This window comes from Microtus ochrogaster, chromosome 1 (genome assembly GCF_000317375.1).
Source record: "Microtus ochrogaster isolate Prairie Vole_2 chromosome 1, MicOch1.0, whole genome shotgun sequence".
NCBI lineage: Eukaryota > Metazoa > Chordata > Mammalia > Rodentia > Cricetidae > Microtus > Microtus ochrogaster.
This window is the reverse complement of record NC_022009.1, coordinates 20,889,130-20,905,630: the sequence shown is the minus strand read 5'-3', so window position 1 is coordinate 20,905,630 and position 16,501 is coordinate 20,889,130. Positions and strand designations below refer to the sequence as shown.

General features: G+C 48.3%; 1 protein-coding gene across 3 annotated transcripts in view; it reads right to left on the bottom strand.

Moving 5' to 3' along the window:
- Rgs6 (regulator of G protein signaling 6) overlaps positions 1–16,501 on the bottom strand; it is a 545,705-nt gene that overhangs the window by 44,575 nt on the left and 484,629 nt on the right. For all 3 annotated transcript variants that reach the window (XM_013346421.2, XM_026779939.1, XM_013346417.2), the window contains exons 14-15: positions 8,604–8,729; positions 77–263 (exon numbers count right to left, since the gene is read on the bottom strand). In XM_013346421.2, coding sequence (XP_013201875.2) covers positions 77–263; positions 8,604–8,729 — 313 coding nt within the window. The remainder of the gene's footprint in view (positions 1–76; positions 264–8,603; positions 8,730–16,501) is intronic.

The following is a 16,501-nucleotide window of genomic DNA, read 5'->3' as shown; positions in this document are numbered from 1 at the left end:
ACTTGTATCAAAAGGTCGGGCTGTGAAGTGGTTAAGGAACGCCTTATGATATGATGATTTGGGTCACTGAGCAAACCTGGGCATCTTCAAATGTGTATCTGCCTCCGTCTTTGACATTCTGACTGGTTCTCTCATAGCTGTGGGAATCCAGGTTGATGGCACTCGGGGCACCTGGAGCTAGAAACTCTTGCCAGATTTCTTCCACCCTCTTGGCCACGTCCTGTAAAGGCTGCTTCTTGAGGTCTTGGACAGCCAGCCAGAACCTGGAGTGAAATCAGAAACACGGTCAGTTCTATTCAGACTCCGCTAGGGATGGCCCCAGAGCTCACGGGCATCCCCATGCCTGCCTCGATGCCACATGGGAGTTCCTTGGGGACCGCTCAAGGGGCAGGGTGTATTGCTAAGGACAGAAAAAAGACACACGTGAGAAGATGAGCTTCCAGAGACCACAAGAAGTTCCTTACCCTCTGCCTAGAGAGATTTCAGCCCAGCACAACAGCCTGTCAGGCTAGGGAATTCCTGTTTGGTGTGGAAGGGCTGTCTTGTAGAACCTTCAGCAGCCACTCACCCCCAGTTCACCAGACGTCACCAGCATCCCTTAAGCTGCAGCAACTAACTAGCAAGTATCTCTGGATAATACCAAAGTTCCTGAGAAGTACAAATTCTGCCAGGTTGAAAATCAACCGCTTTCCATTCAGGTTCCTATATAATGTATGTTCCTTGTCAAATCTGGCTGGGGTCATTTGGGGGCATCAAAATAAGGAAAAGGAGCTTGGAGAGGTGGCTATGCAGTTAAAAGCACTCACTGCTTACAGAGGGCCTGGGTTCGGTTCCCAGCATCCACAGCTCACAACTGCTTGTCACTCTAGTTCTAGGGATCCAGTTCCTCTTCTGGCCTCCACAGGTATGTGTGATGCACATACAGATAAATAAAATTAATAAAATAAAACTTTAAGAGGGGGGCATGCCACAGAAAGCAGGCAGAACCTTGGAATTATAAAAGATATTTGGTTTGGAATGAATCAGCCAATCATGTTAGAGAGGAACAAATTCACATTAGTACTGAACACGGTGCTGGGCACTAAGTAGGTATTCAGTACTGAACACGGTTCTGGGCACTTAGTAGGCATTCCATAAACAGTTTGGAGAGGGGTTTGTCTGAAACATAGCTGAAGGGCATCTCTACCACAAATTCTCTAGGGAGTGTGAGAGAAAAATATCTCCCTCTCCGCGCTTCCCATCACCACGCCATCACTCCTCAGCGTCTGTCTGGGAGCAGCTAATGACAAGCCCCACATGAGCACTGTTCTGCAGAGAGCAGCAGTCGCCAGAGCCAAAGCAGCTCCCAGGCCCTGAGGATGATCCCAGGGCATCCTATCACAGGGACCCAGCGCTGGGTAGCTCATTCTCCCCTGCAAAGGGGCCAGGCCAGTGTCCCCAGCGAGGTACTGCAGGCTTCATGTTGTATGAGTTGCACAACCACAAGTAATAGAACAAACACTTTTGTCAACGAATGGAGAGGATGAACATAGATGGACCAAAAGGTAGAAAGGACATTCAATCTGCCATGGAATTTAATCCAGAGTAAGAAGTACTTGTTTTTTGTTACTAGTATTATTATTTTTAAGGGTTAGCACGTTTTCCTGCTGCTCAGGGAAATGTTATTGAAGTCAAATGTGTGGCCCAAAGGCGCCACCCAGCGGCAGACTGAAGTACTGCAGCCCCAATTTCCATAAGGAACATTTTTGGGTTCGCGTGCTTGTTTTTAGTGTAATAATCTCTGGGTCTCTCTTCTTTTCGAGACAGTGTTTCTCTGTGCAGCTAGCTCTAGAACTAAAGAAACCTCTTCTCCTTGGGCCTGAAGATCAAAGAGGGAAGCGAAGATGAGAACATCCCTCTGTCTAGAGAACAGGGAACTCGGTTCTGTTGTCAGCCCTGTTGTGTTGCTGTCTGGAATTGTACCTTCCCAGGTAGTCTTTCATCAGCTAGGAAATGGGTACAAAGTGGACGAAGGGGGTGCAGCAAAATTCTGAACAATTTCCCAGCCAGACTTAACCCCCTGGGTGTGGGCTAAGGAACAGCCAAGTGGCGGGCCAGTCAACAGCTCCTAAATCAAGCGTTTAGAATTTCAACTTTCTCCAGCAGTCGGTCCAGCAGTGGTCTGGGAAGACACTGCCAGGCCTCTCGCTAATGTTCCATATCATCCCCCACCACTCAATGCCCGCCCTCCTTGGAGCTCATGTCCTTCTGGCCTCCGGGGAGATGAGTCCACAGAGCTTTATGGTACCTACCGGGCCAATGCAGAACAGGGAGTGGCCTCTGGGCCAAGGCGCTGGCTATGGACAGCCTTCGGGGTCACCTGTGGGGCCTCAGTGACTTCTCACACACCTAGATCGTAAGCTGGTAATGTTTTCTTTTTTTGTCTGCCTCCTCCATCCGTGTGACCTGCGAGGTCACATTCTGCCATCTCTGTCCCTTGCTAGTCTAGTCTGCTATATGGGAGCCAGGGAGCAAGGCATGGGAAAGCCCCAGGATCTCTGCAGGCTCCCGGTGCTTCCAGGGAGCTTCAGGGTCCCTTTACAGAATGACCTAAGGGGCCCTGCACTGTGCATCCTTAGTCTGAGTGCACAGGGGCAGAGTGGATGTCAGAACAAATTTCAGAATCAAACTGATTCATCTTTATATCAAAACCAAACAAAACAAAAACAAAAGGTTTCTTCCTTCAATTAAAGCTGAGAATTTTTGTTTCAAAAGCACAAGGAAAAGCAGCGGGCATGTCATGGGAGATGGGGAAGTGAGGTGGGGAGGAGAGAAGAGGGGGAGGGGAGAAGTGGGGGGAGGGGAGGGGAGGTTACAGAGTGTGCGAGAGTGACATTCCCTCGAAGGCTTTCTCTTCCTGTGTACAGTGGACTCAGCCTGGCCTTCTGTCTGCCTTGGAGATGATCTACCTCGTCCCTCCTAGGTGACAGCAAAAATACTGTCACAGCAGCATCCTGACATCTCAGGTGTATTTACCATCTTGGCTTGGAGGAACCTCTGTGGCGATTAGAAATTCAGAACAGGCTGTCATCTGTGTGTGCCCGTCTTCCCGCTCCAATGGTCTGAGCTGAACTGGGAGCTCAAGCCAACTCTCCCATCCCCACTGTCACCAAAAGAGCCACAAAAAGCTCTCTGCATATCCTCTTGTGGATGGGTGACCCACTGAGGACAGAGAAATGGCCGCTCTTATCAAAAGCCTACAGGTACCGTTCCTTCCAGGAAGCGGTTAGGCGTCAAATGCCAGCAGCTGCGTCAGAGGCAACCATCCTGCACTAAGCCTTCGGCTGGAAGCAGGGAGCCTTAGAGACTGTCAGGGAACAGGGGCTCCAGAGTGTGCAGAGACCACCTGGGCTGCCTCTCCCTGACATTGCCAATTGTCGGAGCAGGAGCCAGAGGCAACCCTGTGCTGGCCTTTGATCTGCGCTAACGACTTAGAAAAGAACGCAGAGGAGAAAACTGGCCTAGAGGGTACCCTGTTAGGATGAAGTCTTTGGGGTCCACGGAACTGGCAGGGGGTGTCCAGAGATGCTTTGCCTGCCTCCTTTCTCTCTGGATGCTGACCAAGCAATGGGGTCTTCTCCTCCAGACTGATTAGCACAGGAGAAACCATGAGCCATCGACCATTTCCCATACCCTCAGGAGGTCTTCACAGCTCTGCACTTAGACTCTGCTCTGTCTTTTTCACAAACCAGAATGTTCAGAGCCTACAAGACAAGCTCGGGGCTGGTTCCCAGAGCAAAGTGAACTCCTTGGCAGAAGGAAGTGTTGCTGTGCCCTCTGCTGGCCATTGGGTGACTCAGAACAATGGACAAAACTAGATTTTTGTCCCATCTGTGCTGGTTGTGATGCTCAGGTACCCAAAGGCACCATCCTAGCTGAGCTCTGCACTAAACAGGAGCCACACTGCTGCTGATGGCCACAGCCTGGCTGGAGTCACCTGGCTCTGTTTTGTCATGTGTTTGGTTACTCTGGGACCCCACTGGGCCTCATGAAACTTCTGGGGCATTCCCAGGGCTTGGGGGCAACTGCTGAAGCTATAGCTGGAGCCAGAACTCTGGAGGCAAAGCCTGGCAGGCCCCTGTGCTTGCTTTTAATTGCTTCTCCCTTCCGCTGACACCGTATGGAAGTAGGGTCATCAATCTGCAGGTTCGAGGAACAACTCTGCTCTCTCAGGAGATGTTACAGCTCATAAAAAATGTAGGGGGACGCTCTTTGTTGCCGGCTTTGATTTTTAACTCATGCCCTGCTGTATGGCAGAAGGTGTCGAGGCAGGGAGGACAAAGGTTTGGACAGGAGGATAGAGATGGAGCAGGGGCAAAGGGCACTGTCTCCATTTGGGGGAAAATTCACAAACTAGAAAAAAGGATAAAGTCAGCTCTGTAGTGCTTGCTGTGGGACTGTGATGCTCTCTCTCATTCTGTTCTCCAAAATACCACACACACTCCTTAGGCAGCTCGGGCATGGGCTTGCCTTGGTGGTTAGAAGAAGAAGTGAGCAGCCTCTGATGTCACAGCAAAGCATGTCTTGCTGGCTCTGTCCCCTCTCATGTCCCTGGAGATGACAACCCTCAGTCATCTCACAGACTCACCTAGACAAACATGACCAGAAGTGGGGCTGAGTAAGGAGCCTGCTGCACGACATGGGGACCTGAGTTCAAATCCCCAGCACCCAGGAATGGCCAGGTGTGACAGTGTGCACACAGGTACTCCTAATGCTGGGGGTGCAGAGACAGGAGGATACCGGGGTTTGCTGGCTAGCCAGTCTACCAAATCAATGAGCTACCATTCAAAGTGGAGAGTGCTCAAGAAAGACATTTGGTGTCTGCCTCTGGTTTCTGCACACTTGCTCATGCACACCCATGTGAATACACGTGTATGCATTCACACATCTGTATGAACATTTAAATACACCCCATACACACACACACACACACACACACACACACACACACACACACACACACACACTTTCCTGGAAAGGTCTAGGCGGCACTTTGGAGCCATCTCTTCCTTATTCTGAAGCTCTGATGTAAATTCCACCAATTGGCTGCTTTGCTGGCGTTCCAAGCGCTGTGCCCGGTTAGTCTGAATGAAACGTTACTTCTACTAGAGAGACTCGAGAGATCCCAGAAGACAGAAGCAGAATGGCACTTTGCAATATGCCCCGCCCCCAGCCTTTCCCTTCCCTTCTTCCACTTTGATTCCAGGAGCAGGGGCTCATGAAGGGACAACCCAGCAAGGACCAATGCAACAAATGACCAGGAGCCTCACACTGTGCATCCTCCTCAGCTCCCAGGAGCCACCGTGCACACGGACTATGACAGGCGTGTACCTGGCCAGCCATGCATGGCTACTATGGAGAAGGGGCAGAGTCAGATTAACCCTGAGCCCTCGGGACCTGGGTCCTGGGAGGGCTTAGCCACGGTCTGTGGCTGAAGGAATGAACAGAGGGCAGGGAAAGCAGCTATTTTGTGATAAGGGACCAAAGGGTCTTGCGGTTGCATGACTTAGAGCTGAACTTTCCTCCCTGTGTCCAATTACGCTGAATATCATCAGGATGGAACTGGGGCCTCCGGGGAGGATTTCAGAAGCTCCTGGGCTATACCTTCTCACTCTGCTGTTCTATTTCCTTTATCCTCCTTCCTGTCATGGATCAGAGGGGACCTTCTTTAAGTCCGGATTTATGCATGCATGCTGGGTGCTGGCGGATTCACACGCGTGCATGCACATTCTTTCACCCAAGATTAAATGCAGCCCTCCTGCCACCCGGCGAGCTGCTGGCAGAGGTACAAATGAAAATGGCAGAAGGGAGGGAGCACCTGCCAGGGACACACTTCTCTGTGCACTTGGGACTCTGGATAGTTCCCGACTTTAGTCTGATTGCAAAAGCGGCCCTGGCTACACTGCAGCTTTTGACAATAGAGCCCCCAGACGGGGCAAGGAGCAGCCTTTGCAATGAGCAGGAGCCTATGGTCACTCTTCTTACTGTCTTGAATATTTTAGGTAGCAGAGGGTTCTTAAGTCTACTTGCGGGCTGAGAAACCAGCAAAGGACATAGTCCGTATCTTTCCACTTTGGTGCCCAAACGCAATGGGGATTGGAGAGTAAGAAAGACCTATGGGGACCCAGCGGGAGACGGAGTCTGGGATGATGACACTGAGAGACCAGCTGGGACCGTCCAGCCCGCTTCGTACATAGCCTGGGGAGGCTAGCCTTGGTGTTACCCCGGTGAAGGATTGGAAGTCATGGTTTCTGTTACAAATACCCGGTCACAAACCCCTGAGCTGTGGTTAGAATATTCTAAAAAGTACGGTGAAAGAGCTATTGGACCATAACCTGAAAGTGAGATCACCTCGACTGGTTCATTGTAGGCACAGGTCTGATGGGAAAGGACACATCATTGGTACCTACCTCATCCCAGGACTCTATAGCCTGGGATAGTCATATCATCGCTTGGTGAGAGTTAATCTTGATTTATGACTTTCTACTTGGTTGGCTTGGAGTCTAGATTATTAGTCAAGATCTGGGGGTGTCTGTCGATACATTTCCAGAGAGGATTAACTTGGGGAAGTTGCAGCCTGGATGTGGGCAGCAACTGCCCCCCATAGGCGGGGGGCACAGATGTGATGATGGAAAGTGGCCAGGGGTGGGGAGGTGTCCACAGTGCAGCTTCTCTCTCTGCTTCCTGGCCACCCATGTGTCTGCTCTATCTCATACTCTCCACTGCCGTCCATTGAAATCTCCATAATCAGGAGCCAGAATAAATCACTGAGATGGAAACATTCTGCCTAACAGACACCCCGTGGCTAATCCAGTGTCCTGCCTTGGAATATACTCCCTTTTCTTGGTCTCATGGTATCTTGTGAGTTCTTGAAAGTCAATCTTATGACATCCATTCCTCCCTCCTTTAAATACTTCCAAAATGGCTTTAGAGGCTACAATTATTTGTATATAATTAATAATTTATAATTTCTTATGCATTTTCCCAGAACCTACAAGGTTGTTTCTGGGGAGAAATCACATATCTTGACTGTCTTGCATCTCTTAGTAGACCCTGGTGAGGCTTGCTGTAGCACAGGTTTGCCATAGGTATCACCCGATTGGTGACACGGATTTTACCCATTATTATAAGAGAACACTGCCCTTTGCCAAGAGCACACGCTCGGATTTAATTTTAAAAATTCAAAAAGTAATAAAAGTCTATTTCAGCAGATAGCATTTGAACATGGAAATTAACTTACCATGTAAAAGAGAGCCTGATGTAAATAGGGGCTGGGCTTGAAGTAGTGGCAGTGGTGGATCTCAGCTGTGAAGTCACCAGTTGACCGAGACCGCTAATCTTGGGTGTTGACATAATTGCATGTGGAATCAAAACAGAAGCTACTAGGTACTCCTATGAGGCATTTTCTTATTCAAATTATTTGAAGTGGGGGAAGACCCACCCTAATGTGGGTGGCACCTTCTGGTGGCAGCCCAGATAAGGGGACGAAGGGAGACTGTGATGCCTGCATGCTTGCCCTCACTCTTGTTAACAACCACCTCTACTCTGTTGCTGTGGCATTCCTTCACCCATATTAAAATCAAGTTCTTTGGGATTCTGATGTTGACCAAAGACCAGCGGCTCTCCAGGAATCCTCCAGGCCCTCAAGGCCAAACTGGGATATCGGGTCTCATGGACTGAGTAACTACTGATTCTCAGCCTCTCCAGTGTGTGAGAGTCATGGTGAACCACCCAGACCACATCCTGAAAGCGGGTCTAATAATCCACCCTTAACTCATCCTGTTGGTTCCATTCTTGTAAGGACCCCGCACAAGACAATTGCTGAGGGTCCTCACCTAGTGACACACCTGACACGTTCCCACGAGTCCCCTGGCTCCATATCTGACACAGCAGAGGACTGAATAACGCCTCAGTTTCTCGTTTTCTGTGACCAAGAGCTTCTTTGTTTTTTACTTACCCTGCTCTTCCACATCAGTTCTCATTTTTCTGAACGTTTTCTTTTTTCTCCTACTAAATGTAATTATTTGTCCATTCCCATTATAAGGTATTAGTTATTGACCTACAGAAACAACCAGGTCTTCTCAGTGACATCAGCTGATCCACGGAGTCACCGCATGGAGGTGACAGAATTCTTTTCAAGGGGAAAGCATGTGCTTTTATTAGCTTGTACAGTCACGTCTCTACACACCACAGACTGGGCTTGCTAAAGTTCTGAGTTGAGCCCATTGATGTCCTCCTCTCCGTTTAACCTTCAAGGGGCCATGAACACCTAGGGCCAACATTTTGGAGAAGGGGTGCTCTGAGCTGCTCCCTCACTCTGAAATTCCACACTTCCATAGTGTTACTTGAATGGGGCTATCAAAGCCATTTGACTATTTAACCCCATCAAAAGCCTCCATCCCAACCTGAGCTAGATAAGCTCGTATTTGGATTTGAACCCCAAGTGATGTTTTATTGAGAGAGGGAGATAGAAAGGCCAATTATGCAAATTTACACACACACACACACACACACACACACACACACACACACACACGAGTATGCAATTCAAACGTTTGAGTTACCTGAGATTTTCTGAACTGAATTCCGACTCCAGGAATCGAAGGAACTGGTCCCGCCCCACCTGGTCCTTCAGTATCTCATCAAAAGAGAAGCCCCATCTTTTTACCCGCTGCTGGCTGGGCTCTTTGCTTTGGGGTTGGAAGAGAAGGTTTGAAAAAAAATGATTAGTATCAAACAAAAGCCACCGTCATATTCTCCCTGATAAATCTGTGTTGACACCACATGTCAAGGAGAACCATGTCAGGAGGAAGTGACAGATACCACAAAACCTACGCTAATCCCACATGTATGCTTTTATACACCAGTGGCGCCAGGTGGTGAAGAGTTCCTGAAAAGAGGCAGGGGAAGAGGCCATGTCTGGTGAGGCTCACCAAAGTGCACAGCGAGTGAATGCTGTCTATAGGAAATCTATCCCCACCACCGATGGGGCCTCCCTGGACCACTCCCATCAGGTACAGAGCCAACTTTCAACTCTATCCTTTTCATACTTTTCCTGTTACCCAGGATATCTCCTGAATTCAACCCTTTGTCTAAAAAACTAGCTCCCCATCTTCTGTTTCTTCTTCAATATCTAAAGGAGAGGTCAGCCTCTGATTGTAGTTGGGTGATATACTGGTTATAAATGAGTGAATTAAACCAGAATAAACCCCATTCAGCTTCTCGGAAACAGCATGCTGCCTTTGCTGATTGCTTTTGGCCACGGAGCAGTGTTTGCCGTGTACTAAGCATTTTAAGCATTTTACATCTACCTGCCAATAGGCTGAGTCCTTAAAGCTGCTCTGTGAAGTACGCTAGGACTATTTCCATTCTCAAGACAGGGAGGCCGAGGTCTAGTTATCAGTTGTCTCGGCCTCATATCTGGCAAGTGATGGAGTCAAGAATCCAATGTGGTTGTGCGGCTCCATAGCACAGCCTTCAGCTTGCTTGGCAATCTCACCGCCACGGGGAAGAAGTGAATTGGCATCCTCCTCCGGTGCTGAACCAGTACAACAACTCCTTCAGATTCTCTCCTCCCACCTGAAGTCCCTGGGCTGACTTTTCAGGAGACAATAGCTCCTACTTCACAAGTCACAAGCTGGAACCTCCTCTCCCCGCCCCACCCGCATCCAGATTCAAAGTGTGCTCTAAAGACCAAGCAGAACCACAGGCCACATCCAGAGCTGCTGAACCAGAGGCTCCAGCTTCTCAAGGGTCCCCAGAGACTTAGTCACAGCCACACTTGGGGACTGCTGGTGTAGACAGAGCTTTTTCCTTTTAGAGACAGATAGGCCCTTGATAGTCCCTAACCAACAGTATATGAGACCATGGGTTTTGCTTATTATAGAGTTGGCATAGCCTCCATATTTCTGCTAGAAGAAAACCAGAGCATTAAAGTGCTTAAAAAGCAAGTAATTGACAGCCTGAGCAGGAGGGGCCATTTTATAGTCACGCCGTGCATGCTTGGAGCCACCATTTTCACACGCACTAGTGTGACGGAGGACCTGATGGGAAATTTACAATTTAAAAAATTAAAGTTTAAACTTAGTCATCTGTGACTAGTTGACATGGCTATGTGGCTATGGTACTGGATATATGGTTTAGGTGTAAGCCATCAAACCAGTGTCTTCTATTTCTAGGGCAGTGGCCAATAGACTATATGCGGGGTTCAGGGAGGCTCTCGCAGTATGACTTTGCATTTTCAGGGATAGCTTAGTAGGGTCATGGTAGAAGGCCAGGCAATGAGAAATTCCTCCACAAATGATCTCTTGCAAAGTATCAGGCTGGGCTTTTCACAATAAGACACGACAGCAGATCCTGGATTCTCTTGGAAACAAACCACATAATTTAAAAAAAAGTTGGTAACTTTCCAAGGGATTGAAAGTACTGCTTGTGGGAACAGTTCCCTGGAGTTGAAACTATCAGCAAATTTAAGTTCCTGAGAGCTGCAGGAATAGTCTTCCTCCAGGGTCATGCTCTGACCTGGGACAGAAATGTAATCTGCTCCTCACCAGGCAGTGATTCAGGGTTCTGCAGATGGGCTGGTGCTAGCTGTGTCCTTGTCAAAGGCTGTGCCCAGAGACTTTGGCTTGCAGAGTGACTCAGCAGTTTTAACAGCGGTCTCATGGATGCACACTTACCACCACAGCCAGCACTTTCTGATGGCAGGCAGAGAGCCATGTCCACCCCACCAGAGCCCTTGTTGGTGGCAGGATTGAATAAAGGACCGTCTAGGAGTGTGTCCGAACTCTTGGTAAGCCTCAGTGGGTGCTGCTTTGCCTTCTCCTTCATGTTCCTCATTTGATGTCTATATTAAGGCTTAAGAAAAGATGTAAGCTATTTTCAAAAGACTCGAGCTACGTTGTCAATGATGGTTTGCCTCCTTCCTTAGATCCACACACTGAAACTCTCACTGCTAATGCAATGTGTTTGGGTGTGGGGCCCTTGGAGATGGTTGGCTCATAAGTGGAATTAGTGTTCTTAGGAAAGACCCAGACAACCCCCTCACCCTTCCACCATGGAAGGACCCAACGAGAAACTGGCCATCAATGCACCAGCAAGAAGACTCTCAATCATACAGTGAAACTGTGGGCGCTTTGTTCTTACACCCCCGGTCTCCTGAATCATGAGAAGCAAATAAATGTTATTGATTGTTTTTTTTTTTTTCTGAGACAGGGTTTCTCTGTAGCTTTGGTTCCTGTCCTGGAACTAGCTCTTGTAGTAGACCAGGCTGGCCTCGAACTCACAGAGGTCTGCCTGCCTCTGCCTCCTGAGTGCTGGGATTAAAGGCGTGCGCTACCAGTGCCTGACAATAGACGGTATTTATAAGTCACACAATTTATGGTGGGGTGGGGTTTTTTTGCCACCCTAATGGGCTTACACAAAAATTGGTACCGAGAGTGGGCTTAAAATGTTTGCTGAGAATGGACCCATAAAGATGATCCTCTCTCTCTCTCTCTCTCTCTCTCTCTCTCTGTGTGTGTGTGTGTGTGTGTATGCTCAGAAAACAAATAGACAACCTGGCAAGAAACCCCCGTTCTTAGCTAATGTTTAGATAGTTCTGAATGGAGCTTTAATGAATGCTGCAGGCCATTCTGACAAGACTCAGGCAAACATGAGGATGTTAGAGAAGGGTGATTCTTGTTGTAAAGGGGCAGAGACCCATTGAACTGTTTGTGTACTAGGGTTTCACGAAAGGTGGAACTTTGCTAGCGATGCATCTACATATTTAGCCAAGGGAGTTTCTAAGCCATGTGTGAAGGAGTAGCTTGACTCTTCCTAACTGCTTTTAGTAGTGCATAAAGAGAGAGGAATGAGCTAAAGATAGAATTGATAGCCAAAAGGAACTAGAATCTAAACAAGGAAATGAGAGAATCCCTAGCTTATTTGTGTTCTAACAAACAGGCCCATAAAACAACAGAATAGACACTGTGAATGTTGTGGCCAAATGACTGTCACAAGGACATAGTAGGGCTCAGTCATCCAGACAAAAGCCAGCAGCTAGGTTTTGAGAAGATAGGAAGATGATCCAGAGACAACTAGGCCTGTAACTCCCATTATAGGCTAACACCCCTGCAGCCACGGGGAGCTGGGGGCGGGGCAGTTTCAATAGGCATAGGCATCTCTCCAGTGCCAGCAGTCCAGGATGCCATGCCTGGTACTTCCAGGATGGAGTCCCTGCGGAGAGCTGCAAGGGCGACTGTAACCAGTGCAGCTACTTGGGACAAGCTCTGTGGCAGAGCTGCAGGGTAGCGATCCAGCCCGGGGAAGCTGCAAAGACAAGGCAGAGAGAGGACGTTCACTGAGCTGTGAAGGATGCTGCCACCCAAACGGGCATGGAACACAGAACATCAACCCAGAAAAGCTGACGAGCTCTAGAGGTGGGTTCACTGCCTCAAGGAATGAGTCGGTCTGTTGCCTCAGTCTGGGTCTGACGGCGCAGTGTCAAGACAGAGAGAATTAGTCTGATTAAAGCTTGGACTTCGCCCTATTGTGCTTAGAAGACTTGCTTCCCGTTTCTTCTCTTATTGGAATGGAAATGTCTGTCTCACACTTCCCAGCATCCTGGTTTGATGTACCTCATGGTCGTCACAGCTGGAACGGACTTTGGCTGGAGGTGATGTGTGTGTTGATCCGCCCTCATCTTATTGAGACGGAACCTTAAAGCTGACATTAGAGAGAGATTGTTGGTGGCGCTGGCCTGGGTCAGATGCCTTTTACATGCTGGAGTTTATAACAGGGGGATCAGGTGTAAAATGGCATGGGATAAAAGTTTTGTCCCTCTCAAATTCATCTGTTGACGTTTTGACCCCAAATATGATAGTAGTAAGGGTTGGGGCTTTTGGAAGTCATCAAGCTCTGGGGAATGAGGTTAATGTCCTTATCGATAAACCCCAGAGCAAAGATAGAAAATTGACTCTGTGGCCTAGCCAAACTTGTGATCCTTTCGCTTCAGCCTCCTAAGCACTGAGATAATAGTGGCATGCCACCTTGTCATAGTTTGGGTTCTGTGGCTGTGAAGAGAAACCATGACCACCGCGGCAACTCTTATAAAGGAGAACATTTAATTGAGATGGATCACTTACAGTTTTAGAGGTTCAGTCCATTACCATGATGGTGGGACCTGACTGCATGCAGGCAGACATGGTGCTAGAGAAGGAGCTGAGAGTTCTACAGCTTGCAGGCAACAGGAAGTGAACGGTCTCACTGGGAATGACTTGAGCATATATGAAACCTCCAAGCCCACCCCCACAGTGACCCCTCCCATTGGTGCCGCTCCCTTTGGAGGCCATTTTCTTTCAAGCCACCACACACCTTGACCAGACTATGGTCCAGGCCCTCCTCAGACACCAACACACTGCTGCCTTGATCTTCACATTCTCAGGTCTCAGAACAGTGAGGACGAAATTTCTTCTGTGTGTAAGCGACACACAATCTATTACATTTTTGTTTGACAGCTTGAATAGATGAAGATAAGTTCAGAAAAATGATGAAACAAAGGTCAGTCCTCTCGGAAAGCAGATATAACGACCTGTTCTTAGAGCCACACTGTGAGCAAACAGTCTTCATTTACTTATTTACCACTCCCAAAGCCACTGAGAGGCTCCAATAGGATGGGACCCAGCCTGTGCCCATTCATTGCTCTCGTTCAGCATTCCCAGTTTGTTTGGGCTTGACTGTGCTCTCTCACTTGTGACCACTGAGAGCTGTATTCACAGGGTAGCTGAAAGGGTCATTGAGGACTGCACTGGATGTCCAAACGGTGCCCATGGCAGCTAACAAGGGTGGTTTGGCCACCAGCTCATTGGAGGGATGACTAGAGTGACCCACGTGGGCCCTTCAATGGTTTGAACTTCTCCCAGCATGGTGGACAATTTCAAAGACTTAAGAGCAGATGTTTAGAAGCTACTGGAACTCTGTATGGCTGCCTCTCAGGGTGTCACTTTGCTTTGCCAAATAAGGCATCAAGACCCATGCATATGAAAACAAATGTCTTCTCTTGATATAGGATCAGCATGTGCGCACAAGAAGGGAGGCCACCAATGGGGCCATGATTGGAAATTAACTGCTTTAAGAAGGAGCTTGAGGGGGCTGGAGAGATGGCCCAGGTGTTGCTCTTGTAAGGGGACCAGGGTTCAATTCCCAGCACCAGTTTGGTGGTTCACAACAATCTGTAACTCCAGTTCCAGGGTATTCAGTGCCCTCTTCTGGTCTCCATGGGCACCGGGCAAGCACATGACACACACACATACATACAGGCAAAATACTCAGATGCAAAAAATAAGTAAATCTAATTTTTAAAAGGAGTGTAAGAGTTCTTCCTCAATAGCTGCATACTGGCAACTCTACCGGTATAGGCTCTGCCTTTTGGCTAGTCAGCTTGGCTGGGAGGAGATTCTTTCACCCAAGTAGAATGAACCAGGCACGATGTAGTCATTGATACACAATAGAAAGGGAGCCTTAAACCTTCCCCATGGAGGGGAGAAGCGACTTAGCACAATTCTACAGGCCACACCTGCTTCATGAGCTCCTGTCCTTCGGTTAATGTTACCACCACAACTACTCCTTTCGGCCTCCCTATGACACCTTTTTGATAATGAGTAAATTAGTGAATTCTTCCTGGCTGTGGTCTAGTGACTTGACTAACTGCTCCTCAGTGCTAAGTTTTGGTTGTTATTTTCTTTAGTGAAAGCTGACTTCTCAGAATCTCCAACAGATGGTGTTCTCCATGCTTTCAGACAGAGGCCTATCATCAACCCCCCCACCCCCCTCCCTGATTATACCTTTTCTTGTTCTTAGACTTTTGGATCTATTATCTTATCTGAGATTGAGAGGGGATCCGAGAACAATTCCCTGTTATTTTTTATTACATCTTATACTGATTTGCCCATTATTGGGCTGTTGTCCCTCAGCGGACTCTCGCATCTACCCTGCGGCAGGCACAATATGGTCTTCATTCTTGCAGAGTCCAAGCACTTCCTCTCATGTCCTCATGACTGGAGCTCAAAAGTCAGTCAGCCCGGAGTTCCCTGAGCCCAGAAGAAGTCTAAAGTCCAATGAGAAGGACATCTCCAGAGCATCCTATTTGGCCACACATGGTTTCTCCTCTGCCATATAACATGAGCCATGTTATAGGCACACAATATCTGGGAAGATAGGAAACATGGATGATTTCCAAGGCCTTGAGCAGAGGTTACCTCTCCTGGCAGCTAGCATACTTAGTATTCCCACTTTTGAAAAGACCTTTGTCACTGGCTACTAGAATTTCCCTGGTTTCTAATCTTGGCCTGCCTCTTCTCCCTCCGCTCATTTCCCCCACCCCTACCCTTTGTTTTCCTCTCTCAGAGACAGAAATCAGACTCCTCTCACTTTCTCCCTGGGCACAGCCTAACCCTCTGCTTTGTTGCATGAGTCTGCCAAAGCCTTGCCCACAGGACTTGATTTGTGCCCCCAAGTGGCTGGATGTCCTTTGCCAAGCAAGGAGGAATTCTGGTGCCAGGTGGTAAGACAGCAGGTTTTATTGACTTTGTTAGATTTGTATCCAGAGGATTTCTTACTCGGAGCACAGTGCAAAGTAGATCTCAATCCACATAGGCTGGATCAAGGCGAAACAGGAAAAACTGATTCTTGGTCATCTTTGGACTTCATTGTACAGACAGGGACCGTCACCAGGCTGAAGGGTGACGTCAGCACTGATCCTGCGCTCTGCACTTCTGACAGTTCTGCAAGCCTCCGAGTACAGGCATTCTGCCAGGAGAACAATTAGGGCTTCATTTTCACCTGTGTCTACAGAGCTCCATTTATTTGCATAGATAAGACTCCATGGCTCTGTCTTTTCATAGGTTAGACATTAGCTTAGCGTAGAAGCTTGAACAATCACAGCAGAACTAAGTCACCCATATAGGGTAGGTGGTACCGTGTGGAGGACAGAATATTGCATAGTTTGATATGCATTAAGTGGCAAGGTGGCTTGATCTCTTTTTCTCAAAAGATCACATGCTTTGTTATACAGTTAGGGACAAGTGAGAAAATTCATTTTATCATAGTGAATTAGCTTTGGGCCCTTACCTTTCTTCTTTTGCCAACTATCAGCAAAATGACCAAAGGAGAAATAACTTATTCACCTACTGTCCACCCAATCTATACTTTTGAGTGCCTGTTGTATACCAGTTAGAAGACTAGACGCTAAAGCGAATCATGGGTCCTCTTTAGAAGTGATCTGGGGTGGGTGACATAGCAGCTGGAGGAGTGGGACAGCCACACCATCGTGGTGGGTGGTCAGCACGCTTGGGGAGACTCGAGTGAGAAGGAAGGCTAGCCCAGAGGGCCAGGTGGCTCAGAAAGACTGGATAGGCAAAGGAAAGCTAGCTCAGAGGGACAGGTGGCTCAGAAAGACTGGATAGGCAAAGGAAAGCTAGCCCAG